General features: G+C 44.6%; 1 protein-coding gene and 1 long non-coding RNA gene across 4 annotated transcripts in view; both read right to left on the reverse strand.

Annotated features, from left to right (window-relative positions):
• Positions 1-241: 241 nt before the first annotated feature.
• LOC144336312 (uncharacterized) lies at positions 242-16,779 on the reverse strand. The gene is made up of 3 exons (XR_013407958.1): positions 13,077-16,779; positions 8,152-8,243; positions 242-718 (listed from the first exon to the last, which is right to left on the reverse strand). It is a non-coding gene; the product is annotated as an uncharacterized LOC144336312 (long non-coding RNA).
• Positions 16,780-23,673: 6,894 nt separating this feature from the next.
• Positions 23,674-27,160, reverse strand: part of LNX2 (ligand of numb-protein X 2) — a 76,446-nt gene continuing 72,959 nt past the window's right edge. For 2 of the 3 annotated variants that reach the window (XM_077973637.1, XM_077973638.1), the window contains one exon: positions 23,674-26,247. In XM_077973637.1, coding sequence (XP_077829763.1) covers positions 26,112-26,247 — 136 coding nt within the window. In that variant the 3' untranslated portion in view covers positions 23,674-26,111. 3 annotated transcript variants of the gene reach the window in all.

Genomic DNA, 27,160 nt, shown 5'->3' on the forward strand with positions numbered 1-27,160 from the left:
CGAGACCACAGTGAAACCCCGTCTCTACTAAAAATACAAAAAATTAGCCGGGCGCGGTGGCGGGCGCCTGTAGTCCCAGCTACTCAGGAGGCTGAGGCAGGAGAATGGCGGGAACCCGGGAGGCGGAGCTTGCAGTGAGCCGAGATCGCGCCACTGCACTCCAGCCTGGGCAACAGCGTGAGACTCCATCTCAAAAAAAAAAAAAAAAAAAAAAAAAAAAAAAAAAGAGTTCTGTGCAAACTATAGAAGAGGAAGAGGTAACTTGTATTTGGAGGGAAGAGGTGGGCTTGAGGAGGCTGGGTCTATGAGGTGCATCAGCTGTCAATCATTGGGGTCCTTTTCCTGTATTTGAGGTTGTCCTCAAGCTGTCGGCTGTGTCTCCCTGTGGTTGCAGCAGCAGTGCTGGGCAGAAATGATCTCTTCCTCCACCTAGTCCCAGCTTATTCCTTCCCGTGAGGCTGGAGCCTGTGCTCTGTCCTTTCCTGGGTCCAGCATGGGCCGTTCCGAAAGCTGCCTTCCAGTCTGGAAGAAGCTCTGCATCAACTCAAATGGGCTGTTCACCACCACGTGTTCAAACTGCAGTGCTCTGTCGACTCCAGCTCCAGGGTTAGAGCTTCGTTTGCTATCCCAGGCAGGACTGCCAGATCCACAATGCTGAGCCCCAGGGGATGAAAGCCAGATGGTACAGAAATCTGTGTGGCCAGTGAAGAAAGTGGGCCTGTGTGTGTGGAAAATGAACAAACTCAAGTTAGCTCAGAAACTGCAGAACTTAGAGGAAGCTCAGCTGTGGCAGTGCCTTGGTCATAGGTTGAGACTGAGATGGAGATGAAGAGGCAGGGCCTGCTCGTGGGATCAACACTTGATCCCCTTCCTTGAGGCCCTGGGGGAGGTCAGACAGCCCCATCCTGGCACCCACAGACCACCTCTGCTGAATGGGCCTCCCCCTCAACATCCCTAGACCCCCTACCTGTGTCCTTGAGAGCACAACCTTCTTCCCCAAGTGTGTTAGTTTTATTTTTGCAATCTCCTTGAATGTTATACAAAATTAGTTTACACACAAAGAAAAACAAACAAAAAATTTTTTTTAAATGATGCAGTTTCAAGAAGTGTGGGATGGCTAGAAACCCCAGGAGATGTCTCCAGGAAGACCCTGGGGTCTCCAAATGGGCCATCTGCACCCTTGACAGAACCAGGCACGCAGAGGGGGAGGCTGGGCTTGGGAGGAAGGTGGCGGATGCTTTGGGTCAGTCAGAGGAGCTGGCGATCTGTGGGAGCTCAGCACGGAACTGCTGCTCTGGCTACAGGCCAGGCGAGTGGGAAGCAACAGAAACACACCCAGCTTCTTTCCTGAGTGCCACTGACAGAGGAGGGAGAATGCCTCGTGCCAGGCAGTGGGAAGGCAGGGCTGTGACTGCCAGGAGAGCCCATCAACCCTCATATCAACGAGGCCCCAAGGCTTCCAGCCAGAGCATCCCAAACCCGACTTCTTAGATGTATTTTCAGTTTTGAAACCTGACGTTAGAAAAGGGATTGAAAATGGAATAGGACGTTTGATGACATTAAAAATGTAAACATTCATTAAAGTATAATGCACGTAAATAAAAGTGCACAGATCATAAAGTGCATCACAAAGTGAATACAGCCATGCAGCCACCACCTGGGCCAAGAAACAAAATCTCTGCAGACCCCCAGAAGCTTGATCTCTCATCCCCCTCCTTCCAGTATCTAATCTTTAAAGTTTTAGAAAATGTCTACTGTAAACACTAATAATAAAAAGAGAAAAACAGTTCCTACACATGGGCCACCTGTCCATTCATGCACCCAGGTACCACCAAGACGCACATTCTCTCAGCAGCCCCTCAGGTCTTTGAGACCATTTCATCCCAGATGCAGCGCCGTGCTTAAGAGGTATTACATCCGAGCATTGGAGAGTGCCAGAGCCGTGCGGTGCTCGGAGAGCCTCCTGTTCAACCCCCTCATTTTTCAAATGCAGAAACCATTATGGAGATTAGTATTAATTTGATGATGATGAGGCTTCTCATGCACCTGTTTCAAGACTTGCCCCCCACCACCGCCGCTGAAAGTAAATAAGCAAAGTCTATTGAGAGAAAACTCCAAGTTTGAATACACTTTCTTATTCACCACTCCTCTTTTCTTAATTCCTTGTTAGCTGCAGAGCTGGGGTCTGTTAAGGTGTCTTTCAGTCATTCTAAGCGGAGCAAGTCACAGAAAGGGTTGTGGCCTGATAACTGTCTGTGTTGTTGGGTTAAGAATCCCATGTGGGTCAGGGATTATCCGCTGGAAACTTCAGAATCTCCTTTCAGTGAGATCCTTGTAAATCCATCCTGCTCTGTGACTGACAGGGGTTAGAGAGGCATTTTTTCTTGTCGCCAGTACTCCATGCAAATGCTCACTGCTCTCTTGATTTTATAACTGGAGCTCCAAGCTCCTCTCTGGCTCAAGTTTCCAGGGATGATCCCCGAAGCAGGAGTCCATTCTCTGACTGCGGGTGGGCATCCTCACCCTGCACAGATGGGGGTGTCGTGTGGAAATCCTGGGTTCCCCCTCCTGAGTGCACTCCCTCTCTTGAAGCCTCATGCCAGAACCCCTGCACTCCTGAGTACCATCTGTTTGCCTTCTATTTTTATTCCTTTGGTTTTTGTCTTCCTAATTGTCCCAACCTGACTAGCTCAAGGATGCTAGAACTACGTTCTCACCATTGCCAGAAGAATAGACAAACAGAAGCCTGAGTTTCACCTAAAGATGGAATGACAGTCTCTACTTGTATATTTGTCTCTCTTTCTAGAATGGGTTAGACAGAGCCCCATTTGCTCCTGTGCCCTTGGCTCCTCGTGGGCATGGGTCCTGACACTCATTCACTGGGGGCTCCAAGCTCTATTAGCTTGGAGTTTGCCTGGTGCCATCATCTGACTCCTTGACAGGCTGCTGCAAGCTGCCTGGGTGCAAAGCAGTGTCCCTGCCTTCCACAGGATGCAGCTGTATCAGCACTGCAGAATTCTCTTCCACACAACATATGGGCAGAGAACAAGCACAGAGAACAATGAAAATAACTCCTTACATCTATTTGCACACTTCTTTCTAGTTTATAAAGTATGTTCACATTAGTTATCTCCTTTTAGTTTATGTTTCCTCTGTCACTTTGTCAGGTTGGAAAGGCTATTATTATCCCTTGGTACAGAGGAAGACACTGAGGTTCAGAGGTGAGATGCTTTGCCCAAAGCCCACAGCTAACAGGAGTGAACCCAGAATTGGATCAAGCTTTCTCTTGACTCCAGTTCCAATGCTCTTCTTCCTTTCCCAGTGGGAAACTCAAATTCCCTTAGGTAAGATCAACCTCTCCCTTGGTGTTTAAGCCCAAATGCTCCCCTTTCCTTCTCCTCCAAGACAGGAGAGCCTCCAGGCATTGCTGTGCCCTTGAAGGAAACTCAAAGGCAGCAAAGTTCAAAGAGATCCCAGAGATGAGTTGACTCCTGTGGTTCCCAGGTCACTTTTACAGATATACTTGAGCCTTGGTGTTGAAGAACACCTCAGGGGCTTTCCTTGGAAGGTATCTTGAACTTCTCACTATCTCAGGAAGCCTGGCTGAGTTGGTGCCTTGCAAAGGTCTCAAGCAGCGTTGAGCTGGTAGGAACCAGGTGCTACCAGCTCCCAAGAGTCAACCGTGCATGTCTCTTCCCAGCTCTGCATTCAGCAACACCACACTGGCAGCTTGAGTTGGCCATGGTGGGAATATTTACACCATGGGAAGCAGCAAACGTTGCTCATCAATGCTTTCCCTCTCCTGAGGTGGGGGTGGTTTACCAGCATAACACTGGCAAGTCAAGTTCAATCCATGAGTTATAAGTAAATTAGTGGAATGCCACTGTGGTGACCAACTGAATGGGGCTAGAAAGTTGCATCTTGTTTTTTGTTTGTTTGTTTTCCGAGGCGGAGTCTGGCTCTGTCACCAGGCTGGAGTGCAGTGGCACAATCTCTGCTCACTGCAACCTCTGCCTCCTGGGTTCAAGCGATTCTCCTGCCTCAGCCTCCGAGTAGCTGGGACTACAGGTGCACGCCACCACACCCAGCTAATTTTTGTGTTTTTAGTAGAGACAGGGTTTCACCATCTTGGCCAGGATGGTCTCAATATCTTGACCTTGTGATCCACCCACCTCGCCTCCCAAAGGCTGGGATTACAGGCGTGAGCCACCATGCCCAGCCTTGGTTTGTTTTTTGAAACAAGGTGTGGCCAAGGAAACGCTGTACATGAAGGGTGCACATAACATGGTTAGAAGGCAGCGTTCTGTGTGTATCTGTTTCAGCTGAGTAACAGAAGACATGCTGGCTCAGAAGTGGAGGATAATTTGCTGTCACAAGAGACTCTGTTCAGTTGTGTTGGCATAGACTGTGTGGCCACCCAGAGTCCAAGGCAAGGAAGAGAGGCACTGCCAGTGGTGAGACAGCAGAGTGGGCACACAGCAAACTCCCTAAGATAACCCAGCAATAGCCACTAAGTGCTTGGGGGTATCATTTGCTGACGTTGACCAGGAAGTCAAGCAGTTGCCCTCTGCCCACAGGAAATCCTGCGCAACTTGCCGTGGTTTGAATGTTTGTCCCCTCCAAGACTCATGTTGAAATCTAATTTTCATTGTAACAGTGTTGAGGGATAGGATCTTTAAGAGGTGACTAGGCTGGGAGGACTCTGACCTTATGAGTGGGATTAATGCCATTAGGAAAGGGCAAATTCAGCCCCTTCCCCTTTTGCCTCCTTGCCCTTCTGCCTTTACTCATCAGAGGACAAAGCATTCCTCCCCTCTGGAGGAGGCAGCATTCAAGGCGCCATCTGGAAATCAGAATCGCCTAACCCACTGGTACCTTGGTCTCAGACTTCCCAGTCTCCAGAGCCAATACATTTCTCTTTGTAAATTACCCATTCTGTGGTATTCTGTCATGGCAGCACAAATGGATCAAGACACACCTTCAACTCACAAAGCGCATCCCAATCACTGAGTCATGAGAACTTGTTCAACAGGTGTCCCTCACAGGTGGAAACTTAGGCTCAGAGCATAGCTGCAATGGTTTGTCCCCACCAAAACTCATGTTTAAATTTGATCCCCAATATGACAGTGTTAGGAGGTAGGGCCTTGTGGGAGGTGTCTGGGTCATGGGGGTGAACCGCTCATGAATGACTTTCTGTCATTCTGAAAATAGTGAGTGAGTTTTGATCTCGTGAGACTGGGTTAGTTCTCACAGGAATGGATTTGTTGTCACAAGAGTGTGTTGTTATAAAACCAGGAGGCCCCTTGGTTTTTCCTCTTTGCATGTGTCATTTCTCCTTTGACCTTCTACCATGTTGTGACACAGCATGAAAGCCCTCACCAGATACTGAGCAGATGCTGGTGCCCTGCTTCTTGAACTTTTCAACCTGCAGAACCGTGAGCTAAATAAACCTCTTCTCTTTATAAATTACCCAGTCTCAGGTACTCTGTCATAGCAACAGAAAATGGACAAAGACAGGAAACAGGGCTATTCAGGGTCGAGTTTGGCTCCAAACACTGTCTTCTCAGTTCTCCCCCATGCTGGGTCCGTCTGGATGCCTTTCTCAGGGTTACCTTCTGAGCAGCAGCAATACTTACAAGGCTACCTCTCAGGGCAGAAGAGGGGACAGAGGCACCCGGATCATCTGGAAGTGGGTCATGAGGTGGCTGGGCTCCATGAGCACACACCAATGCTGGGAGGATGCCACATGTGCCAACCTGGGAAAGAGCTGATGATGCTCAGGCTCAGAGAGGTTAAGTGATATGTCCAAACTCACACAGGTAGCTTGTGGCATGGCCAGGATTCAAACCCAAGGTAGCTGGCTCTAAAAATCCACTCTACAGGCTATAGGCAGGAGTGCTGAGAGGTGAGGCACCCAGCCTCACAGGAACCAGGAACCAGGGCTCCAGGCCTGAGAAGTGTCTTCCCTGAAGAAAGGGCATGCATTTGGTCTCCTCTTCTCCTTTTGTTTGTGGTCCTCTCAAATGAGATTTCCTTCTCCCTTGGCCTCACCACCCACTTTCGTACACACTGGCCTCCTGTGTGGTGGGTGAGCATGGGAAGGTGAAGCTAGCATTAGACCTAGAGGCAAGAGCCTGGATCCTGGTTCTGGTTCAGCCCAGCTCTGGGGAAGTCATTTAACTTATCTGAAGTCCGGTTTCCTCACCTGAAAACCAGGGGGTTGAGCAGGTGATCCCTTGCTGAGATGTCCTCACCTGCAGCGTTCCAGGACTCTGACACCTCCATGATCCACAACCCTCTCCTCTTCTCATACCCTCCACCTGCCTACCTCTGCCACCCTCATGGGGGTACAGTTGACCTGGCACAAGGTACTGTCACTATCAGCCAAAGCTGGCAAAGGAAGACAATGCCAGCCAGCTAGTGCCGAGACACCCCATTCTGAGGAATGTTGGCACAGTGAAGTGCTCTGTAGAATACGTCTATTTTCTTGTTCCTAAAATGGTTCCCAGTAGCTGTGCCTTGGGCTGCCAGAAGTGCCCTGCAGGAGAGAACTCGGTCCTGTATGCTCTTCACTCTTGTTTTGCATGACTTTAAGCAGTAAGTGCCCCCTGACACGCCTTTTCTTGAATGTTCCCCACTAGAAACTCCCTGATATGGTTTGCATATTTGTCCCCTCCAAATCTCATGTTGGAATGTAATTCCCAGTGTTGGAGGTGGGGCCTGGTGGGAGGTGTTTGGATCATGGGGGTGGCTCATGAGGAGGCCTTCCTGAGTGGCTTGGGCCATCCCCTTGGTGATACGTGAGCCCTTGTTCAAGTTCACACGAGATCTGATCGTTTGAAAGTGTGTGGCAACTCCCGCCACTCTCCTACTCTGGTGCTTGCTGCTGCTTTTGCCCTGGGAAGTACTTGCTTTCCCTTTGCCTTCTGCCCTGATTGGAAGCTTCCTGAGGCCTCCCCGGAAGCCAGGCAGATGGCAGCATCATACTTCCTGTAAAGCCTGCAGAACCGTGAGCCAATTAAACCTCTTTTCTTTATAAATTACCCAGTCTTAGGTATTTCTTTATAGCAATGTGAGAACAGCCTAATACACCCCTCCACCCACCCAAAGGAGCCCCATGGATGTGATGGAAAGGCGTGGCCCTGACACCTTCCCCTTAGTCCTAAGGCACCAGCCAGAACCTTAGTGTTGGAGGCCACCTCCTCCAACCTCGCTCCCATGCAAGAAGAGTCTCTCCTGATGCCCACTTGGCTTTTCCATGGAGCCTTCTAGAGACCCTGGCCTCGTGCCAGAGTGCCTGGAATTGTTGGGACCGGTCTTGGCACTCTGACCCCCAATCTGCCTCCCCACAATGCTCAACACGAGCACCTGCTCAGCCCTCGGTAGTGATGCAGGAAGCGTCAGCTCTCTTCTGCAGGACGGCCTGGAAGCTCATGAAGACAGCCGGTGTGTGCCCTGGGCCATGGCACAGTCAACGTCTACAGTTTCCTGTTATAGCTCAGATGATGAGGTTTCCACAGCTCCCTTCTGGACACGATCCAGCTTCCCATGTCCACCTCTGGGAGTGCTCACAAGAGCTGGATGTGTTGTACTGAGAACAGAGGAGAGCAGGGGCCACCCTCCCTTCATGTAGATGCCGTGCTCCACTGGGTGATTGGAGCTGACGGGTGCACCGGCAACCAAGTTACACACCAGTTCATGCTGAATCTGTGGCTGTCCGGAATTTCCAACTTTTCCCCATTTTGTTCATATGCAATTAATCCTTTGAGCCTAAATGAGACACTTTACCTTTTAAAAGTTCATCCTTTCTGTTTCAGTATCATCTGACTTTAGTTTTTCGGCCTAGCTTTGTGACATTTTGAAGTAAAAAGTCATATAGGACAACCCCCAGGACAGAGTTCTAACCCAATTTTTACATCACACACACTCTTAGTTGACTCTGAAGTGCTGGAAATTAGGTATTATTTCTCAACCACATCTTAATAGCTTTGAATGTAATAACATCTATCCCACATCTCAGAAGTTTTTTAGAAAATCTTTTTCACCCCAGGTTTTCTAACGGGAAGGACCTGTTTGGCTGGCAGACCACATATTGGGCAAGTTACTTTTCCTTCATTTCTACCTCTATAAAATGAAAATGAGAATACTTACTTTGCAGGGTTGTTTTTTGTGAGCATTAGATGAAACAATTCGCTTCCATTTCCACGAGTAAGTTCCTTTTACACCTCCTTGGGGACGGTGGCCTGCATGCAAGCATACCCTGAACATTTCTTTCAGTTTACATTTGAGACACAAAATATGTATTATAAAAATTCATGTTCACTGTGCAAAAATGATAAAATATGCTGAAGTCAACCAAAATCACCCTAGTAATCAGATGTGACCACTGTAAACACTTTGAAACATCCTTCCATTCCTTTTGAATGGATAATTGCACATATACTCACACGCACATAGTCTTTAACAACCATTTGTATAATGTGAACAGTTTGTATCCTGTTTTTGCCATTAACATATTCATAAGCATATTTCCATGCCAATAAGTGCATTTATAAAGTATTTAATTTTTTCATTGTAGTAAAATATGCGTAATGTATTTCATGCATAGCATAACACCATTTTAACCATTCTAAAGCACATAGCTGGATGGCATTAAGTGCATTCTCATTGTCGTGAAACCATCACCATCATCCGTCTCCAGAACTTTTGCATCTTCCCAAACTGAAACTCTGTGCCCATTAAACACTAACTCCCCACTCCCCACCCCTTTCTCCAGCCCCTGGCTGCCACCATTCTACTGTCTATGAATTTGACTACTCTGGGTGCCTCATATGAGTGGAATCATACAGTATTGTCCTTTGTGACTGACTTATTTCACTTAGTATAATGTCCTCGCAGTTCATCGATGTCACAGCATGTGTCAGAATTGCATTCCTTCTTAATACTGAATCATATTTATTGTATGTAGAGACCACATTTGGTTTACCCATTCACCCATCAGTGGAGACTTGGGTTGTTTTCACCTTTTCGCTGTTGCGAATAATGCTGCTGTAAACATGGGTGTGCAAATATCTGTTGAAGTCCCTGCTTTCATGTGTTTGTCAGTATAGACTCAGAAGTGAAACTGCTGGATAATTGGACAATTCTATCTTCAATCTTTTGAGGAACAATAATACCGTTTTCCATGCTGGCTATACAATTTTACATTTCCTCCAGTAAGGCACAAGGGATCTGATTTCTCCACACTTGTTATTTTCTGTTGTTGCTGGTTTTTTGTTTTGTTTTGTTTTTGTTTTTGATGGACTTTTGCTCTTGTTGCCCAGGCTGGAGTGCAGTGGCACAATCGGTGCTCACTGCAACCTCCGCATCCCAGGTTCAAGGGTCCTCATGCCTCAGCCTCCCGAGTAGCTGGGATTACAGGAGCGCCCCATCACGCCCGGCTAATTTTTGTGTTTTTGGTAGAGACAGGGTTTCACCATGTTGGCCAGGCTATTCTCGACCTCCTGACCTCAAGTGATTCACCTGCCTCAGCCTCCCAAAGTTCTGGGATTACAGGTGTGAGCCATGCACCTGGCCTGCTGTTTTGTTTTTAATGGTAGCCATCCTCATGGTGTGAAGTGGTATCTCATGGTTTTTAGTTGCATTTCCCTAATGATTAGTGATGTTGAGCATCTTATCATGTGCTTATTAGACATCTGTATATCCTCTTTGAAGAAATGTCTATTCAACTCCTTTGCCCATTTTTTTCATTGGGTTTTTGTTTGCTGTTGTTATTGTTGCATGATAGAGCTTCTTTGTATATGCTGGATATTAATCTCTTATCAGATATATGATTTGCAAATATTTTCTCCCATTATGTGAGTTTCCTTTGATATACAATTTGTTAATTTTAGTGAAATCCAATTTATCTGTTTGTCATTTTTGTTGCCTGTTCTTTCTGTCATATCCAATAAATCATTGCCAGAAAACTTTTTGCCTGGTTTCTTATGAGAGTTTTATAGTTGTTACATTTAGATTTTCGAGTTAACTTTTAAAAAACTATGGTGTTAGGTAAGGGTCCAGCTTCATTCTTTATCATGTGGACATCCAGTTTTCCCAGCATTTGTTGAAAAGACTGTCTTTTCCCCCATTAATGGTCTTGGCCCCTTGTCATCTCACCATATATGCAAGGGTTTATTTCTGGGCCCCCTATTCTCTTCCGTTGGTCTATATGTCTGTCTTCATGTCAGTATCACAGTTTTGATGACTGTAGCTATGCAGCAAGTTTGAAATCAGGAAGAATGAGACCCTTAACTTTGTTCTGGGCCCCTTTAAATTCCATATGAATTTTAGGATGGATATTTCTATTTCTGCAGAAAACATGGTTGGGATTGTGATATTGTATTGAGCCTGTAGACCATTCTGGGTAGTATTAATCTTAACAAAATGAAGTCTTTCAATCTATGAACAGAAAATATCTTTCCATTTATTTATGCCTTTTTAAAGTTCTTTCAGCAATATTCTGTAGTTTTCAGTGTACATGTCTTCCACCTCTTTGATCAAGTTTATTCCTAAACATTTTATTCTTTATAATGCTGTTGTAAATGAAATTATTTTAACTTCCTTTTGGGATTGTTCATTGTTAGTGTTTAGAAATGCAACTAGTTTTTGTGTGTTGATTTTGTATCCTGCAACTTTGCTGAATTCAACATGATTTTAATTGCTTTTTAGGTTTTATTCTTATAAATTGAAATGGGGACCCCAGCCAGAGAATACTCTGGACCACACAATATTTTGTCCTCAACCTCCATATCCCAGTCTCCCTATAGTCCAAAGATTCCCTTACCCTGCACTGCCAGAGGGTTAAAGGGTCAGTTCCGGGCAGCTCCTTTGTCAGGATTGCTGGCCTCCAAAGCTCCACCTCGCTAACTCTGAGTTTCTTCATTGTCAAACAAGGAGGTCCGTCTCTATGTCCTCTTAGGTCTTCTGCAGCGCTGAATGCCATGTGTTAGCTCACATACCTGAGTTCAGTTTTCATGAGCGTTCATGATGACTGAGGTATGGTTAATCATTTGTTAAGTAGTCGGATTTTTATTCCAGAGAAACACCTACTATACAGAGCACATATGAAACAGGTTTGCATTGCACGAATTATTTTCCCATTTGAAACCCAGAATCTGACTCAAATGGCTTTCCAACCCATATTGTACTGAAGTATCCTGTTTGTTCCATTAACTATTCACAGAGTCAACTGGGGAACCGTTGTTATTAATTTCAATGGAAAGCTAAAATGCAGTTCATTTTCTGTAATTGCAGGCCCACGGTCTAAAAAGCCAGCAAAAGCTTTTAATCTGAGGCTTTTTTAGAGGAGTATGATCAGAATTACATTGAACATCTTTTGAAGGTGCATAATTATCAAAACCTCAATAACATTGACATTCAAAGAGCCCTACAGCATAGAAGCGAAACTCACATGCAGGGAGCGAGGCAAATTGCGGTCTGAGTTACCCAGCCAGAGAGAAACGGCCACGGGGAAGGGCGACAATGTTTGCACATCTTGCTTTGCTATTTTATTCCACCTATGAGGCTCTTCATGCCACATGGGAAGGGGACAGACGCACTCCCTTCATGTATGTAAGCTGTTTGTGGCCTCAGAGCTCCAACCCTTCTTGGTGCAGCCTCCCTGACCTCCTGCACCGGGAGCCACCGGCTGCAAACACCAAGGACCTGCAAGCGAGGGCAGCCAGTCCATCCAGCCAGCAGAGGGCGCTGGAACGCGGCCCAGTGAACCAGGGACGTCCCAGGCCAGGCGCTGACCACCGGTGGTGCCCGAGCTCCCAGGGTCGTGATGCCCGGCTGCTCCCGTCCGCAGAGAAAATTAAACGGACACTCCATGGCTACCTTCTTCCCGATGCTCATGAGTCTCACCTTTGGTCAGGGCTGTCACCCTTTAGCCGCAGTTCTGTGAGAGAAGCACCTCCTTTTCCCCCATAGGAGGAAGGACAGCGGCAGAGGCGGCCAGGGGAGTGGCTTGTGCAGTGACAAGTGACTGCAAGGCCATCCCCACCACACTTCCCACAGGTGGCACCACATGTGCACTTCTACTCAAAACTGAAGCGGGGGGTGACAGCGCACTGCTCGGCATGGGGACAGAGACAAAAGAGGCGGGCACCGGGGACAGGGTGTCAGCCTGTATGTGCATGTATATGTGTGTGTGTATATACACATACACACATATAAACATATATGTGTGTATATACACATACACACATATAAACATATATGTGTGTATATACACATGCACACATATATACATATATACACAGACATACATATATATACACATACACACATATATACATATATACACACAGACATACATATATATACACATACACACATATATACATATATATACATAGACATACACATATATACACATACACACATATATACACATACACACACAGACATACATATATACACACACACATACATACACATACATATATGTATATATATAGTTTTAGTTAAAATCCAGATCGATGATGCTGGCATCATCACTTACTCCAAATGTCAAAGTCACACGTTATGAGGTGGGTGAGATAGGCCATCCACCCTCACATACCCATTCATCTTCAGCATGTTGCCACTTATACAATAATTTGTGTGCACCGGATTTAAGGATTTCATTATTCAGTGTTAACTAAATTAAATTTGGAAAAAATGTATATGTAGTTTTTAAAATATCATTGCAAAGAATCTGTAGGTTGGCAACATTAGTAACGGAAGCACAAGTGAACTCAAAGGAAACGGCAGAGCTCTGGCATCTCTTACTCCTGGGAAGGCCCCTTTACCAGCCACTCGGCGGGAGAAGCAATGATGAGCGCAGCAGATCTGACAGTCTTAGGCCAACCAGCATTCGTTTTAGAAAAGCAAACAAATCTGTCATTTCAAGCAAAAGATGTTGCCACAATCAGTGAGAATGTCATTGTTCCTTTTTTGCCCCCTGGCGGTGGGGGGAAATAAAAGAAAGAAAACGGGAAATCCTTCCTAAAACCAAGTAAAAATAACCATGCATTGAGCATAGCTCTTACCATGAAGTGGCAGGAGACACATCAGAACCGTGGCAGATCACACACTCCTTCCAAGTGACAGGGATTGTCCAGGGAGCAGCTGAGTCAGCAGCAGGGCCTGTGCCACCCAGGCACTATTTCCTTCTTTCTTTTACTGCCACGCCATGTCAGATGGTGACAAGATCACGATGAACAAGAGGCAAAGGTCAGACCAGAAGTCAGAGTCAAAGGCAAGGTCAGAGTGCAGATTTCTGACTCCTTGACCAGTGCTCACAAAGGAATCAAGCCCGCATCCAGTGTGGGCCGTGGCATGGCCTTGGTATTAAACACAGGACAGAGCATAGCATGATGGACTCTAAACCCAGAAATCAGACTCCCCCGACAACTTCCAGCTCTGACACCCAACCTCTCTGTGCCTGTCCTCTCTGACTGTAGAACTGGGAAAGTTAATGGTACTTGCTTTGGAAGCTTATTGTGAGAAATGAATGGATAAACACATGTGGACGATGCTTGGTGCATACTCAACTTTTAACACATGTTAGCTGTTATAATATCATTTTACCACCGAAGTTGAAGAAAGTTTTTTCAGGTTGAGATACTGCATTCCTGGAGTCCTTCAAATCTTTTACCAAATTCCAGTGTCAAGTTCTCAACTTCCACAGTCTCTGAATCCTGAAGTACACTTGAGAATTTCTGCCAAAATATGCACCTTCAGAGCCAAGAGCAGGACTTAAGGGACCAGTGAAGTTCTCCTGTTTAGACATTACAATGGAAAATTTGGAAGCAAATATCTCAGACAACAAGGATGGCTGAAATACAGTACAAACCGAGAATGTTAATCTTTTTCAAAGTCAAAAAGTAAATTGGGACACCGATTTAGCACAGCTTGCAACCTTGCAAAATTCCTGCTCCACAGAACTGTAAATCCTGGCCTCTCCAAAGGTCGCAGAGTGCACTGTATTTACATTTTATCCAAGCTTGCTGCTTTACAGTGTGGACTTCCCAAAGGGCAGGGCTGTCTCACTCATTTCTGTGTGTGTTGAATGAATGTTGAACATGGCAGTCTACAGCCATACCACCCTGAACGCGCTCAGTCTTGTCTGAATGTTGAATGTGGCAGAGTGATCCTCGTGGCGAAAGAAAATGCAAGAAGAGGTGGGAAGCAATTATTTCCTTGTTTTCAGGACGGGCAGTGTGATCAGGATACTAATGTGAAATGTAATGTTGCTCAGTCCTTTTGCAGTGGGCAGGGAAGGGTCACTGGGGTGCCGGTGACTGGTGTGTACTCTTCCACTTGCCAGTTATGTGCAAATGAGTAAGTCGTGAACTCTCAGTGTTTTTCATTTACCCAATGGGAACAGTCTATTTGAAACATACCTCACAAGTCTATTCTGAGGATCAAATGAAATGTTTGTAAAGAATGCAAAAGAGTGCAGAAGTGAAATGGGGTGGTGAGTGCGTGGGTGTTAGACACATGCGTGGTGTTGTTCGTCATTTGCCACTCGCACTTTCTGAACATGTACAGAAGGTAAAAGGATCATATCTGTCTAGAAATTAGGCCCACATAGGTAAAGGAAAATAAATGACATATTTCTTCTACAGGCTCACTCTGTCCGTTTCAAACCGCGGGGCCTGGCTAACGACAGCCCTTTTCTCTCATTTCCAAACTTTTTCACTCATTTGTTTCTGCTGTTCTATTTCCATTATGAAAACCTTCAAACATTCCCTTAGTCCCATTTTCTTTCTTTGTTTCCTGGATGGTTTGAAAGCAGACCCCAGACATCGTGTCGTTTCATCCACAGGTACTCGCACATTTTGCCAAACTTTTTGTAACAGCAGCCGAGAAGAACTCTGTGGCCTTGGTGTCCAGTCCTTAGCCCTTTGCCATTGGATTTCCCAGCTCTACCCTGCCATGGAACCTGTTCTCTGAAAAGTCACCAAGGATGTAAACCCAGAGGCTGTTTCTCAATCCTCAGCCTTTCAATGTCTCTGCAGCTTCAGACACCGCTGAGTCAAAGTCAGCAGGCATCGCAGGAACACCACGTGCAGGTGCTGTCAGGTGTGTGGGTGGCTGAACACCCAGGCCCTGGAGGAGCTCTCAGGTGCTGAGGGGCACAGACAAGAGAAGTGGCAGCCAGCGTGTGCTTCCAGGAAAGTGCAAGAACAGTGAGGGGCAGTGGGGCTGCAGGTGCCAGGCAGCCGTGGTGCCGCTGGCAGTGGGCTGGGCTTAGAAAGATAAGCGGGGTTTGATGGCTGAGGCTAGATTAGAGAATCGGCAGGACAAGGCATTCCTGGAGGAGCGGCACAGTGTGAGCAGGAGCTGGCTCGTTGGTAAGCTCAGGGCGACGCCTGGGGAATGTGAATCACTTGTGTGATTAAGGCACAGGAGAGAACTTGCTGACTGTCATATTCACGAAAACACACACCACGTTGAGAGTAAACAAAAGTTTAAGTTCAGAGGAACCTCTGAGAGTAGATTTTTTCCCCTTTGCAAGTCTAAAGGGAGCTGTTTTAACAATTCATTTGTAGTGTGATTATTGGTCATTTCCAGGGATGAGTAATTCTAGCCAGAATCTCTCTGTGTCTATAATATCTGCTTACAACAATCAAGCAAGGTAGGTGTTAACCTCGGGCTGCCTGGCTCTACCCACTGTGCCACACCACTGGCCTCCCTCTCGATCTGGATCACGTGTGCACCAACATACTTCGTGTTTCCCTGTTACAGGACAGACAGACAAAGGAGGGGAGGTCAGCCAGCAGGCTGTGCCCCCAGAGCCCATCACACCGACACAGCCTTCCGCGAATGGTCACTATTGAGACAAAAATATCCCGTAGTCATGAAGCTTTCCACACATACACACACGTCAAAACCCAACATGCCACCGAGAACCTGTGGATGCAGCCTCCGTTACGTCTCCTCAGACAGGCCGTCCCCGCACACGTCTCTTATGTGGTTCATTTCCATCCCGTGTTCTCCATTTACCTAGCTTTGCTTCCTCATTGCATTTATCAGCGTCTCAAGTCATGTTATTTCTTGATTATGTCCCTGTGTATCTCTGTGTAAGCACAGAGATAGCAATTACTTCGTCTTAAAAACTGATGACTTCCGAGCCTCTAGAGCCGTGCCTGGCACACAGTAGAGAACACTGGCCAAGTCAAATGAAAAGATGAATCAGTAAGTGTTTTGTGTCTTGAGCCTGCCTAATATTCATTTAAATATGAAAAGTAACAAATCAAGAGACATCCCACCTGCCTGGCCTCCTTGTTTCTACACTTTAGCCGGGAAGAGGGACAGAGACAGAGTATTACTAAAAAGGAATCACTTACAGTTAGACATGCCCAATGGTGGTGACGCCTGGAAGGCAGCAGGGAGGTCCCTCACGGGAAGCCTTCGAGCAGGAGCTAGATGACCATATCAGAGCGGGGAATCTGTATACCAGAAAAATGGACAAAGAGCTTCCCTTTCTAAGGTTCCATGACTTGGGATCGGCAGGGGAAAAAAGTATCTCTCATGTGGGGACCTGGATGACAAGGACATCATATCCTTTGGAATGACTTACATATGAGAGGTGACAAGGACTGCTTTTCCTTAAACATGTACTAATTATCCACGGAGGGAGTTTTGCTGCTGTGAGCACCCCCCACCCTCCACAGGTGCCCATCTATCTCAGCACAGGCGAGGACTCCAGGAGCAGGAGTTCAGCCCACAGCCACCAAGAGACCAGGCAAGGATCCCAGGCTCCAGCTCTTTAGGACCGAGCCACGCAGAAAGGAACAGGCACAGAGAGGGGTGAATCTACAAAGGGCTCTGGGGTATCCCTTCCCTGGCGGGAGAGGCTAGCAGTCAGGAGAATGGGACTAAACACATCCCATAAGCTAAGACATTCTTGGGTCATTTCTAGAGGTGAGTGAAAGGAGACCTTTCAGTGAAACCTAGGTAAAGAAAAACTTCATTTTTTTGAGACAGGGTCTCACTCTGTTGCCCAGGCTGGAGCGCTGTGGCTCAATCACTGATCATTGCAGCCTCCACCTCTTGGGCTCAATGATCCTCCGACCTCAGCCTCCCGAGTAGCTGGGACTACAGGTGCACACCACCACACCTGGCAATTTTTAAATTTTTTGCAGAGATGGGGTCTCCCTCTGTTGCCTTGGCTGGTCTTGAACTCCTGGGCACAAGTGATCCTCCCACTTCAGCCTCCCAAAGTGCTAAGATTACAGTGTGAGTCACCTCCCCCTATCTCAAAAAAAACTTATTTTTAATAGCTGCCGCCACCCTACAACTTTGACATTGGACAAGTAGTTGTTGCTTCTCATCTGTTAGAGTCTGGGCAATAGATGTCTCTAACTTAACCGTTCTTGGTCAGCTTTCAGACAATCTAAAGGAGGCAGTTCTTGTTGAATTCACCCTTAAACTGAAAACTTTTCAAGAAACAAGGCAAATACTGATCCAAGTTTATGGAACAGCCCATCTTGAAAGTGTTATTCGCAGGTGAGTGAGTGAGTAGAGCTCAAATGGAAATCTCTAAGTGCTTCTCACTCAGCCAGGGAGCCAAGCCACCTTCTCCTGGTGGGAGGCGCACTCTCTGCCACCTGCGGGGACGGTGTGAGTCCTCCAAGTGCTAGTCTTTTTTTTTTTTTTTTGAGGCGGAGTCTTGCTCTGTCACCCAGACTAGAGTGCAGTGGTGTGATCTCGGCTCACTGCAAGCTCCGCCTCCCAAGTTCACGCCATTCTCCTGCCTCAGCCTCCTGAGTAGCTGGGACTACAGGTGCCTGCCACCACGCCCGTTTAATTTTTTGTATTTTTGTTGTTTTTAGTAGAGACGGGGTTTCACCGTGTTAGCCAGGATGGTCTCTATCTCCTGATCTTGTGATCCTCCCGCCTTGGCCTCCCAAAGTGCTGAGATTACAGGCATGAGCCACTGCGCCAGGCCTAGTCTTTTATTCTTATAGGTGATTAAAGTTTTAGCATTTCTTACTTAGGCAGTTTATAGCTATTAGGCACTGCGCTTACATGTACAACTTCACGTCTAAAGAGCTTTTGTGTTGCCATAGAAATTAATTAGTAGTATATTTACACCATAAAACGGCAAAAGAGCTTTCTAATAAGGATGTTAGGGAGCTGAAATCTTTCCCTTAGCAAGGAGACAAGACAGACTTAAGAGAGAAAGCTCAACTCATGAATTCCTAGCCTGTGACCAGGGCAGCAGTTGACCATGTTGGTGTGTAATCTATATGGTTTTGTTGATCACCCAAGGTGGACAAATGAAAGAAAATCTGCATTGTAAAAGATGAAATTAGGTGCTGTGAAGAAGTGACCCAGAGCCTCTCACTATGTGTTGTGCGTAGTAGGTGCTGGATAAACTGTTTAAATTATTCCATGGAAAAGCAACATAGCCATCACTCGAATGAGCCTGGGTATTCTACAGTGCTTAAGGAAACTTGGAAACGGTATACTTTAGCATGCACCTGAAACATCGCACTGTCCATTGTTTAATGTTGATTACAGATACTTATTGCTTATATAAAGTACCAAGTTAATCTCAACTCTCTTTAAGCTTTCAAATTCCAAATTAGTTAAGTCTGGATTAACATGTAACATGGGTGTCAGGCATGATGAAATGGGTGAAGTGCCCACAGAAGCTGAAATTCAGGTTAACTTCAGATTTAATTTTAACCATCCATGGATCTGATTACAGCTTCAAACATGCGAGGAATCATAAAGCAGCAGCCCATTTTCATTTATGAAAGAATGGATATCAAGTTCTGAAGGTACAGCAACAGAATGAACAGACCTCAGGGTCTTCTACTGAGAAAACAGCCACAGCTAGGATGGAGAGGGGGGATTCAGCTGTTTGAGAACCAGTCACCGTGCACAGTATCTTGAGAAAACGAAACCCTCTGAATCTGCCTTCCAAAACTTCCTCTGGATTTACAATGCAAGTTGCATTTGCTCTGGAAAAGTTGGTGATAATGATCTTTGCTGAACTGCCCTTCCCCCAGCCCCTCCCAGAAAATGGCACATTGCTTAAGTGATTTCCAGACTGCTTGGAAATGGGCAATATAATGGTGAAAATGTTGTTGCGTCCCAAGCTTTTATAAAGTCTTTCCTTATATCTGGATTGCAACTTCGACTTTCAGATCGTATGGGTCAGCGTGCTGCCATTAATCCCACTCCGGCCTTCAGTTGCCCACGTGTCCTTTGTGGGATGTTACTGGAATGTTAGGAACTATCATAAACTGTGCTTCAATCGGCCTTTCAGTATTTTACATAGCTCTGAAATGAAATCTAACCAAACCCTAACAGTATATAACAATTACAATACTACTAACTGGAGAGGAGAATGAGGAGCAGCTACAACGCTGGCCACTAAGTCAGACCTCAGGGTGGTTGGAGGCACGTGGTCTCAGGTCCTTGTATTGTGCAGAGGGGATAGAGCTATTGTTCAAGTTGAAACTTTATGTTAAATACGCAGGAAGAAAAATTCAAGGGTAACTGCAAAGTGAACAGAAACAGAGCTATAATTCAGTAGAAGAAAACAAAGCACAGAGAGGCAGAGCAAATCAATATAGGATGGAAAGAAACCACATAATAATAATCACAACATAAATGGACAACCACCCTTGGCAAAACAACAAATTCCAAAAGTAACAGAAAAGAATCTGCTTATATGCTTATATTCATACACTTGTCCACATTGCAATAATGAACTTCGGTTTATCACCTGATTACAGTTGAAATGAGGTCACAAATTGGGAGAAGATATTTATGCCTCACGTCATCCACTAAGTATGAATATCCAGAATAAAGAATGTCTATCCATCAAAACGAGACACACAAATAGCCCTTTAGAAAATGGTCAAACAGGTTATTCACCACAGAAAGGACCTGAAAGACAAGTAAACATGTGAGAAGCTCCTGGCTCCACCAGTAAACGGGGAGCTGTGAACTGAAGTCACAGTGGGATACCATTTTCACCCTCTTCGGTTTGAGAACACCAAACGTGGGCAAGAATGTAGATCAACCAAACTTACCCAGTTCCTAGTGGCAATGTAACATTAGTGCAACCACTTGGGAAATGAATTACCTCGTAAACATGCACCTACTCTAAAACCCAGGAATGCAATTCCTAGAGCAGTGGTTTTCAACTATGGCTGCATGTAACCCCCCCGATCAGGGAACACATAAAACCAAACAAAATTGATGTCCAAGCCCTAGCCCAGACCAACTAAAACAGCAAAGCTCCCCAAAAGATTCCTGTGTGCAGCCAGGATTAAATGAGAATCACTGCCCTGCAGAAACTCTCCACATGCACATGAAGACTTGTTTTTGGTGCTCCCACCAGCACTGTTAATGATGAAGAGAAAAAAATAACCTAAATGTCAAATAACTAAAATATGGATAGAAAATTGTCATAATCATTGACTAGCAGTAAAAACTTGAGCTACATAAACATGCATGAATCTTGCAGCAAAAGTAGTTGCAGAACACCACAAATACACACCATTTACATATTTAAAACCATACACACAATACTATATTTGAATGATGCATAAATATGTAGTATAACCATGAACAACAGTGGGAAGGCCAGAGGGTAGACACAAATGGAGAAGGGCGTCGAATGGCAGTGGCCCTGCTTATATTTAAGCTGGGTGGTGGGTACACAAGTGTTCACTGTATTATTTCTGACTTTTGTGTCAGAAAAACTGTTATGAATTAAAAATAGCTAAAGAATGCAAAATGGAGACAACTCTTTTGGGAAACTTCACTACGAATAGCAGAGTCAGGAGAGAGTTATTTATTATTAGAGACAGGGTCTTGCTCTGTTGTCCAGGCTGGAGTGCAGTGGCGCAACTGCAGCTCACTACAGCCTTGACTTCCCAGGTTCAAGCGCTCCTCTCACCTTAGCCTCCCAAAGTGCTGGGATTACAGGCATGAGCCACTGTGCCTGGCTGAGTTTGTTTAAAATGTGAAATATGCCCCTGATATTTTTTCTTTTTTTGAGATGGAGCTTTCACTCTTGTCACCCAGGCTGGAGTGCAGTAGTGCAATCTTGGCTCACTGCAACCTCCACCTCTCGGGTTCATGCGATTCTTGTGCCTCAGCCTCCCGAGTAGCTGGGCTTACAGGCACCCACCGGCACACTTGGTTAATTTTTGTATTTTTAGTAGAGATGAAGTTTCACCATGTTGGACGGGCTGGTCTCAAACTCCTGACCTCAAGTCATCCGCCTGCCTTGGGCTCCCAAAGTGGCTGGGATTACAGGCATGAGCCATCGCGCCTGGACTATGGCCCCGATACTCTTAACCAAAGATTTCCACCTGCCTTCTACCCACAAGGTGCTCCCTAAGCAGCACCAGAGGCCTCAATTTTCCTGACCAGCTCAAAGATAAACGGAGAGAATAACTCCCACTGCTCAAGCATGGGCTGCTCACACTATCGTAGAGAAACCGGGTAAATAGTGCAGAGGCCGGGTGGTCGAGGCCAAGTTCAGCAGCCATAAATCACACAGACAGGAGGTATCCTTGATATGAGGACAACAGCATTTTACCTTGGGGATATTGCTCCAAAAACCCATTTGCCAGTCTGATAATAAGAAAAAACAGCAAATTCCAATAGAGAGCAACTTGCAATATAACTGACCAGCATCAGCATTCTCAGAACGCTCATGAGCAAGGAGTCTGAGAAAATGGCACAGCCAAGAGGAGAAGAAGAAGACACGATGACTAAACGTACTGTAGACTCCCGGAACAGAAAAAGAAATTAAGCCTTGATTCTAACTTGGCAGTATCTTGAGCTCTTCAGAAGCGACAGAATCTCTGACATTTATTGTCTAGTTTTAAAACACTGTCACAGATGGGGTAATCAAGCATCTACTTGGCAAGTTTTCTTCTTCCTAGCATATAGCCATGACCATAAACGTGTAACTTAATGAAATCTTTAAAAGGAGCCAGAAAAAGCTTGGCCAGAGACATTGGTAAAGATTTCTTAAAAGAGGGGTGTCACTTGAGCCAAGTCAGCCCCTGCAGATGCAGAGGGCAGGGGATGTATGTGGGCTGGGGTGGTTTATATAGGAAGAAAGGGTGGAAATAAGGCCACAGGGGAAAGCGGGGTGCCAAACCACGGAAAGCCTTTTGTGCTGTACCAAGTCTTTTGATTTATCCTGCAGACAACATGGAATAAATGAAGATTTTTTTTTTTTTTTTTGAGACAGAGTCTTGCTCTGTCACCCAGGCTGGAGCGCAGTGGTGCCATCTCAGCTCACTGCAAGCTCCACCTTCTGGGTTCACACCATTCTCCTGCCTCAGCCTCCTGAGTAGCTGGGACTACAGGCACCTGCCACCACGCCCGGCTAATTGCTTGTATTTTTAGTAGAGACAGGGTTTCACCGTGTTAGCCAGGATGGTCTTTATCTCCTGACCTCATGATCCACCCACCTCGGCCTCCCAAAGTGCTGGGATTACAGGCATGAGCCACTGTGCCCGGCCAAATGAAGATTTTTAAACAGGGCAAGGATATGATTAGAGTTGGGGTTTAGAAAAGTTACTCTGAAGGCTTAAGAGTTTGGATTGAAAGATGAAGAGACAGGACGTAGGCAAATGCTTGCGAAAGCACAGATTTCAGTTTTGGAGGTGCTGAGATCTAGGTGTCTGTCTCAGGCTATGGACTGTGGGAGCTGTAGACTTAGGTGTCAGTGGTACTCAAAGTTGCAAGGTTAAAGATGGTACTTAAAACTCTAATTAGGTAGCAAGAGATCAAGGCCAGAAGAAATGCATACACAAAGGCCTACAGAAATTCACCATTAAGAGGGAAAGTGGGGAGTGGAGTTAAGAGTGAGACAGATGGAGTGTCACTTAAGCCCTCACTCCAGATATGGGAACAGTGTGAACCAGCAGAGAAGAAAAAGCTTTACAGTTGGAGGAAACACCGTAAGTGTGTGCTGGAGGCAGGAACTGGGGCGGGGCGGTGGCGTGATGTGTGTGTGTGTTCTGAGGAGGCTGCTGGAGCAAAGACCACGGAGCCATCTGGAAAATCCAATTAGGAGTCTGACCACAGAGGCCTCAGTTTGAACTTAACTTGCTAGAAAACTAGGAGACAACTTTGTTTCTTTCAGTCAAAAAAAATTTTTTCCCTCGTAACCATATTAGAAAAGAAAAAGGCCAGGCATGGTGGTTCACCTCTGTAATCCCAGTGCCTTGGGAGGCTGAGGCGGGTGGATCACCTGAGGCCAGCAGTTCGAGACCAGCCTGGCCCACATGGCGAAACTATCTCTACTAAAAATACAAAAATTAGCCAGACCTAGTGGTGGGCACCTGTAGTTTCAGCTACTCGGGAGGCTGAGGTAGGAGAATTGCTCGAACCAGGGAGGCAGAGGTTGCAGTGAGCTAAGATTGTGCCACTGCACTCCAGCCTGGGCGACAGACTGAGACTCTGTCAAAAAAAAAAAAAAAAAAAAAAAAAAGGAAAAAGGAAAAAGGAAAAGAAACTGTGGGGTGAGAATAAGGTGGGTTTGTGATTCTGACTCGGTATATTATAAGGACAGCGGAGCCAGCAACAAAAATACAGATCACAGACTAAGTTAACAGCTGCTGTTCAAGAAAAGAGACAACGTCACTATTACAGAAAGGATGACTTTTATTTCCATCCTGAATGATTCACAACATTATTTAAACATCTGAAAAATCCTGAAATAATTTAAACTGAAGGCACAGAACAAACCAAAGTATTTAACTGTCAGAACTAAAAATGAGAAAATCCAAATAGTTCTGTAGTAACAATAAATTATGAACAAGTTTCCATCACCAAATATCACTCTGACCAAAAATGACTGTCTTTTGTCATAAAAGCTACAGCTTAAGCTGATTCCAAGATTTCTATGATAAAAATGAGAGTGAAAAAATTTCTTCTTTCAAAAGATGCATTATGCCACCAGGTTCAATGTAAGTATTTTGTATATAACAAAGTAGCAGTCAAGATATTTGTTGATGGATGGCTACTCCCCAAGGAATGACACATTCTTACAAACTTTAAAAAAATAGCAAAGTTGGTTACAAAATTCTATTTGGGGAGCAGGGAAAAAACTTGTTCCATGTCAATTAGAATATCAAAGCATTTCAATATCAAATTGCTTCCAAAGCCAATCATCACACAACAGTAATATACTGTACGGGCCATTCCACCGCATCTTGTTGTATGTTGATCGTACAGTGTAGTTAAGGGGTCGAACAAGTCAGTAGCAATGACTGCTGCTGTATCTCCTTTATTCCAAATAGATATGTTTTTTAAAAATCATTATAAAACGAACTGAAATAATCTGTGACATGCTACAGATACAATAAACCCCAGCAATGCAATTGCTAAGTTTGAAAATAAAGTGGTCATGCTTCATAATATATTGTACTGTAGTATTCTGAAATACATTCTCTGATTATCAATACCATTTATTACAGAGGTCACTTGTAAATTAGCTCAGATTCTGAACTAGGTTTCTAAATGAAACTTTTTTCAAGTATGTATAATATTAATAAGGTAAAGATATTTTTATCTTATTCACTTATTTATGTGTTCTTCAGAGGATAAGTGTGTTGAATAAAGGACAAAAAATGGGCTAGTCATAATTTTCAAAAACATTTCAAAAAATATGAAATAGTCTAGTGACCGAGAGCAGACTGAAAGATACATCTAAAACCTACATTTCCAATAAAACAGAACTTTGCTGTCTCCTACTTGAAACAACTAAGCTCGTAAGAAATAATGGGAAAAATAATTGTTTCTAAAATACACAAGAAATACTCCTCCCCGAATAAAACAAAAAGGTCTCCCTTTCTCTTACTTAGCTGTGATATATATGTATTTAATAATATGGTTTTATCTTTATCGTTTTGTTTAATTGCATAAATCACAAAAACATTTCTAGCCAAGATTACTGCTAAGAATAACACAACTCTAGAAATAATTTTTTTTAGCAAAAACTACTTCAAAATTTCCCTACATAGCAAAAGATTCCTTTGGAAATAGATTTTTAATGCTTTTGGGCTGTTCAAGTAAGTGCAGCTTTACCATCTCTAACATTAAGTTATAATTATCATCCAAATTCCTTTGTAACTGGATAACATTATCTTTTATTCTCTACTATTCTAATAATAGTGTATTATTTAAGAAATCTCTTTAGTGTTGTCAGACTTATTTCTTCATCTTCTATAAGTATTGAGAGATAACAGTAGAAATAAACAAGAAAATCACTTTATAAACAGTATGAAGTTTTGAAATGTTGGCACCAATAAAAAATGGGGAACGGCTGGGTGCGGTGGCTCATGCCTGTAATCCCAGCACTTTGGGAGGCTGAGGCGGGCAGATCACAAGGTCAGGAGATCGAGACCATCCTGGCTAACACGGTGAAACCCCGTCTCTACTAAAAGTACAAAAAATTAGCTGGGCGTAGTGACGCATGCCTGTAGTACCAGCGACTCAGGAGGCTGAGGCGGGAGAATGGCATGAACCCAGGAGGTGGAGGTTTCAGTGAGCTGAGATCACACCACTGTACTCCAGCCTGGGCGACAGAGCGAGACTCCGTCTCAAAAAAAAAAAAAAGGGGGAACAGTTATCATCAAAATTTAAAGTATACTCATTCATGGTATTGGTTATGACACTGGCAGTACATGCTGTTGTTCGCTGACGTCAGGTCTGAGGGATATAGGACTCATTCTATGATTCAGTTGCTGAAAACACAGACCCACCAGAAGGTCTCTACTCCAGCCGGGGCACAGTTTGGGTAAGCTTTGCTCATTACCTTAGGTAACATTTTAACAACTAAGTTTGAATTCTGAAAATATAAACTCACAAAGGTTAGTGGAAGACTGTTTCCAAGCTAAAAGAAATGTAACTAACTTAGGAAACCATTTAAATAAACATAAATGGACAATCTTGGTGGGTTTTGGCCCTGTGTATGCCAGCGGTGTCAGCAGCTCCTAAACCACAAACACAATGAAACCAAAGGGTTTTCTTTCAAAAACCTAAAAAAGGAAGATGCGAGATTTGAAACCAATTTCCAAAACCTATACAAGGCTGCCAGGCCAACAAATAACGGTCAGAGTGACTTTGTTCCTCTGCTCCTTCAGCATGGGAACTAGTGCAGAGTGGCTCATGCCCACGGTCGACAGCCCGTTTACAGCCACGATCATGTCGCCACACCTGGACAAAGAGAGACAGATACAGAATGTTACTATTTTCATGGTATTAAAAATATCCCAATTGAGATTTATTTAGCATGAAAAATGCGGCTTCACTTACCACTTAACTGTCAATGATTAGGGTGTATAATCTACTTTGTCTGGGACAGCTGTTAAGCCTGTGCTGGCTTTCCCTTGCCAATCAAGGAAACCCCTGGGCCAACGACTCCATAACCAGTCGGTGAATGTCAAGGACAAGCAGAGTAATTTTCACACTAATTTAAGCAAAATATAGAGTAAATATGCTCTCTCTTTAAAAAAATACCAAGTCATGCATTTGAAGGGGGTTGCTTATTATTTTGACTGCTATGTCTCTATTCATTCTTAGAGCTCATACATCTGACGGTTGAAGCTGGAAATAAGACCCATACTTCCTCTTCTTTCAGCTGTTGACACTCACTGTACTCTAAGCAGAATTATCATGGATGATGAATTGGAGGACCTTTCCAGCCTTATAATTACCATAATTATCCTTATGGTTTTTGGTCTTCTATTTATACCATAAATATGCTATTTTACTGTTGACTACTTCAATTTCTTTTTGGAAGTAGGAAGAATACAAATTATAATTAACAGAGGCCCAGACTGGTTAATCACTTAGCTAAGTGATTAATTCATTTTTCCCTACGCTTTCCTCCTAAAATTATTTTCTTTTCATCTTTATCAATATAGGCTGACCTGGAGCATACCACTCCCAATCACCTTTCCACACATTATTTAGATGTCACTTACTCCTTGCAAACAGCGTACATTTTCCATCTGTATAGCATTCTATATAGAATGTCAACATTTACTTTTTAAGAAATGGCTCTTCCTTCATAAACCAGCTATTAAGAATTTACAATCAACCACCTCCTCTCTGCTGGTGATGATCT

The sequence above is a fragment of the Macaca mulatta genome, chromosome 17 (assembly GCF_049350105.2).
Source record: "Macaca mulatta isolate MMU2019108-1 chromosome 17, T2T-MMU8v2.0, whole genome shotgun sequence".
Taxonomy (NCBI): domain Eukaryota; kingdom Metazoa; phylum Chordata; class Mammalia; order Primates; family Cercopithecidae; genus Macaca; species Macaca mulatta.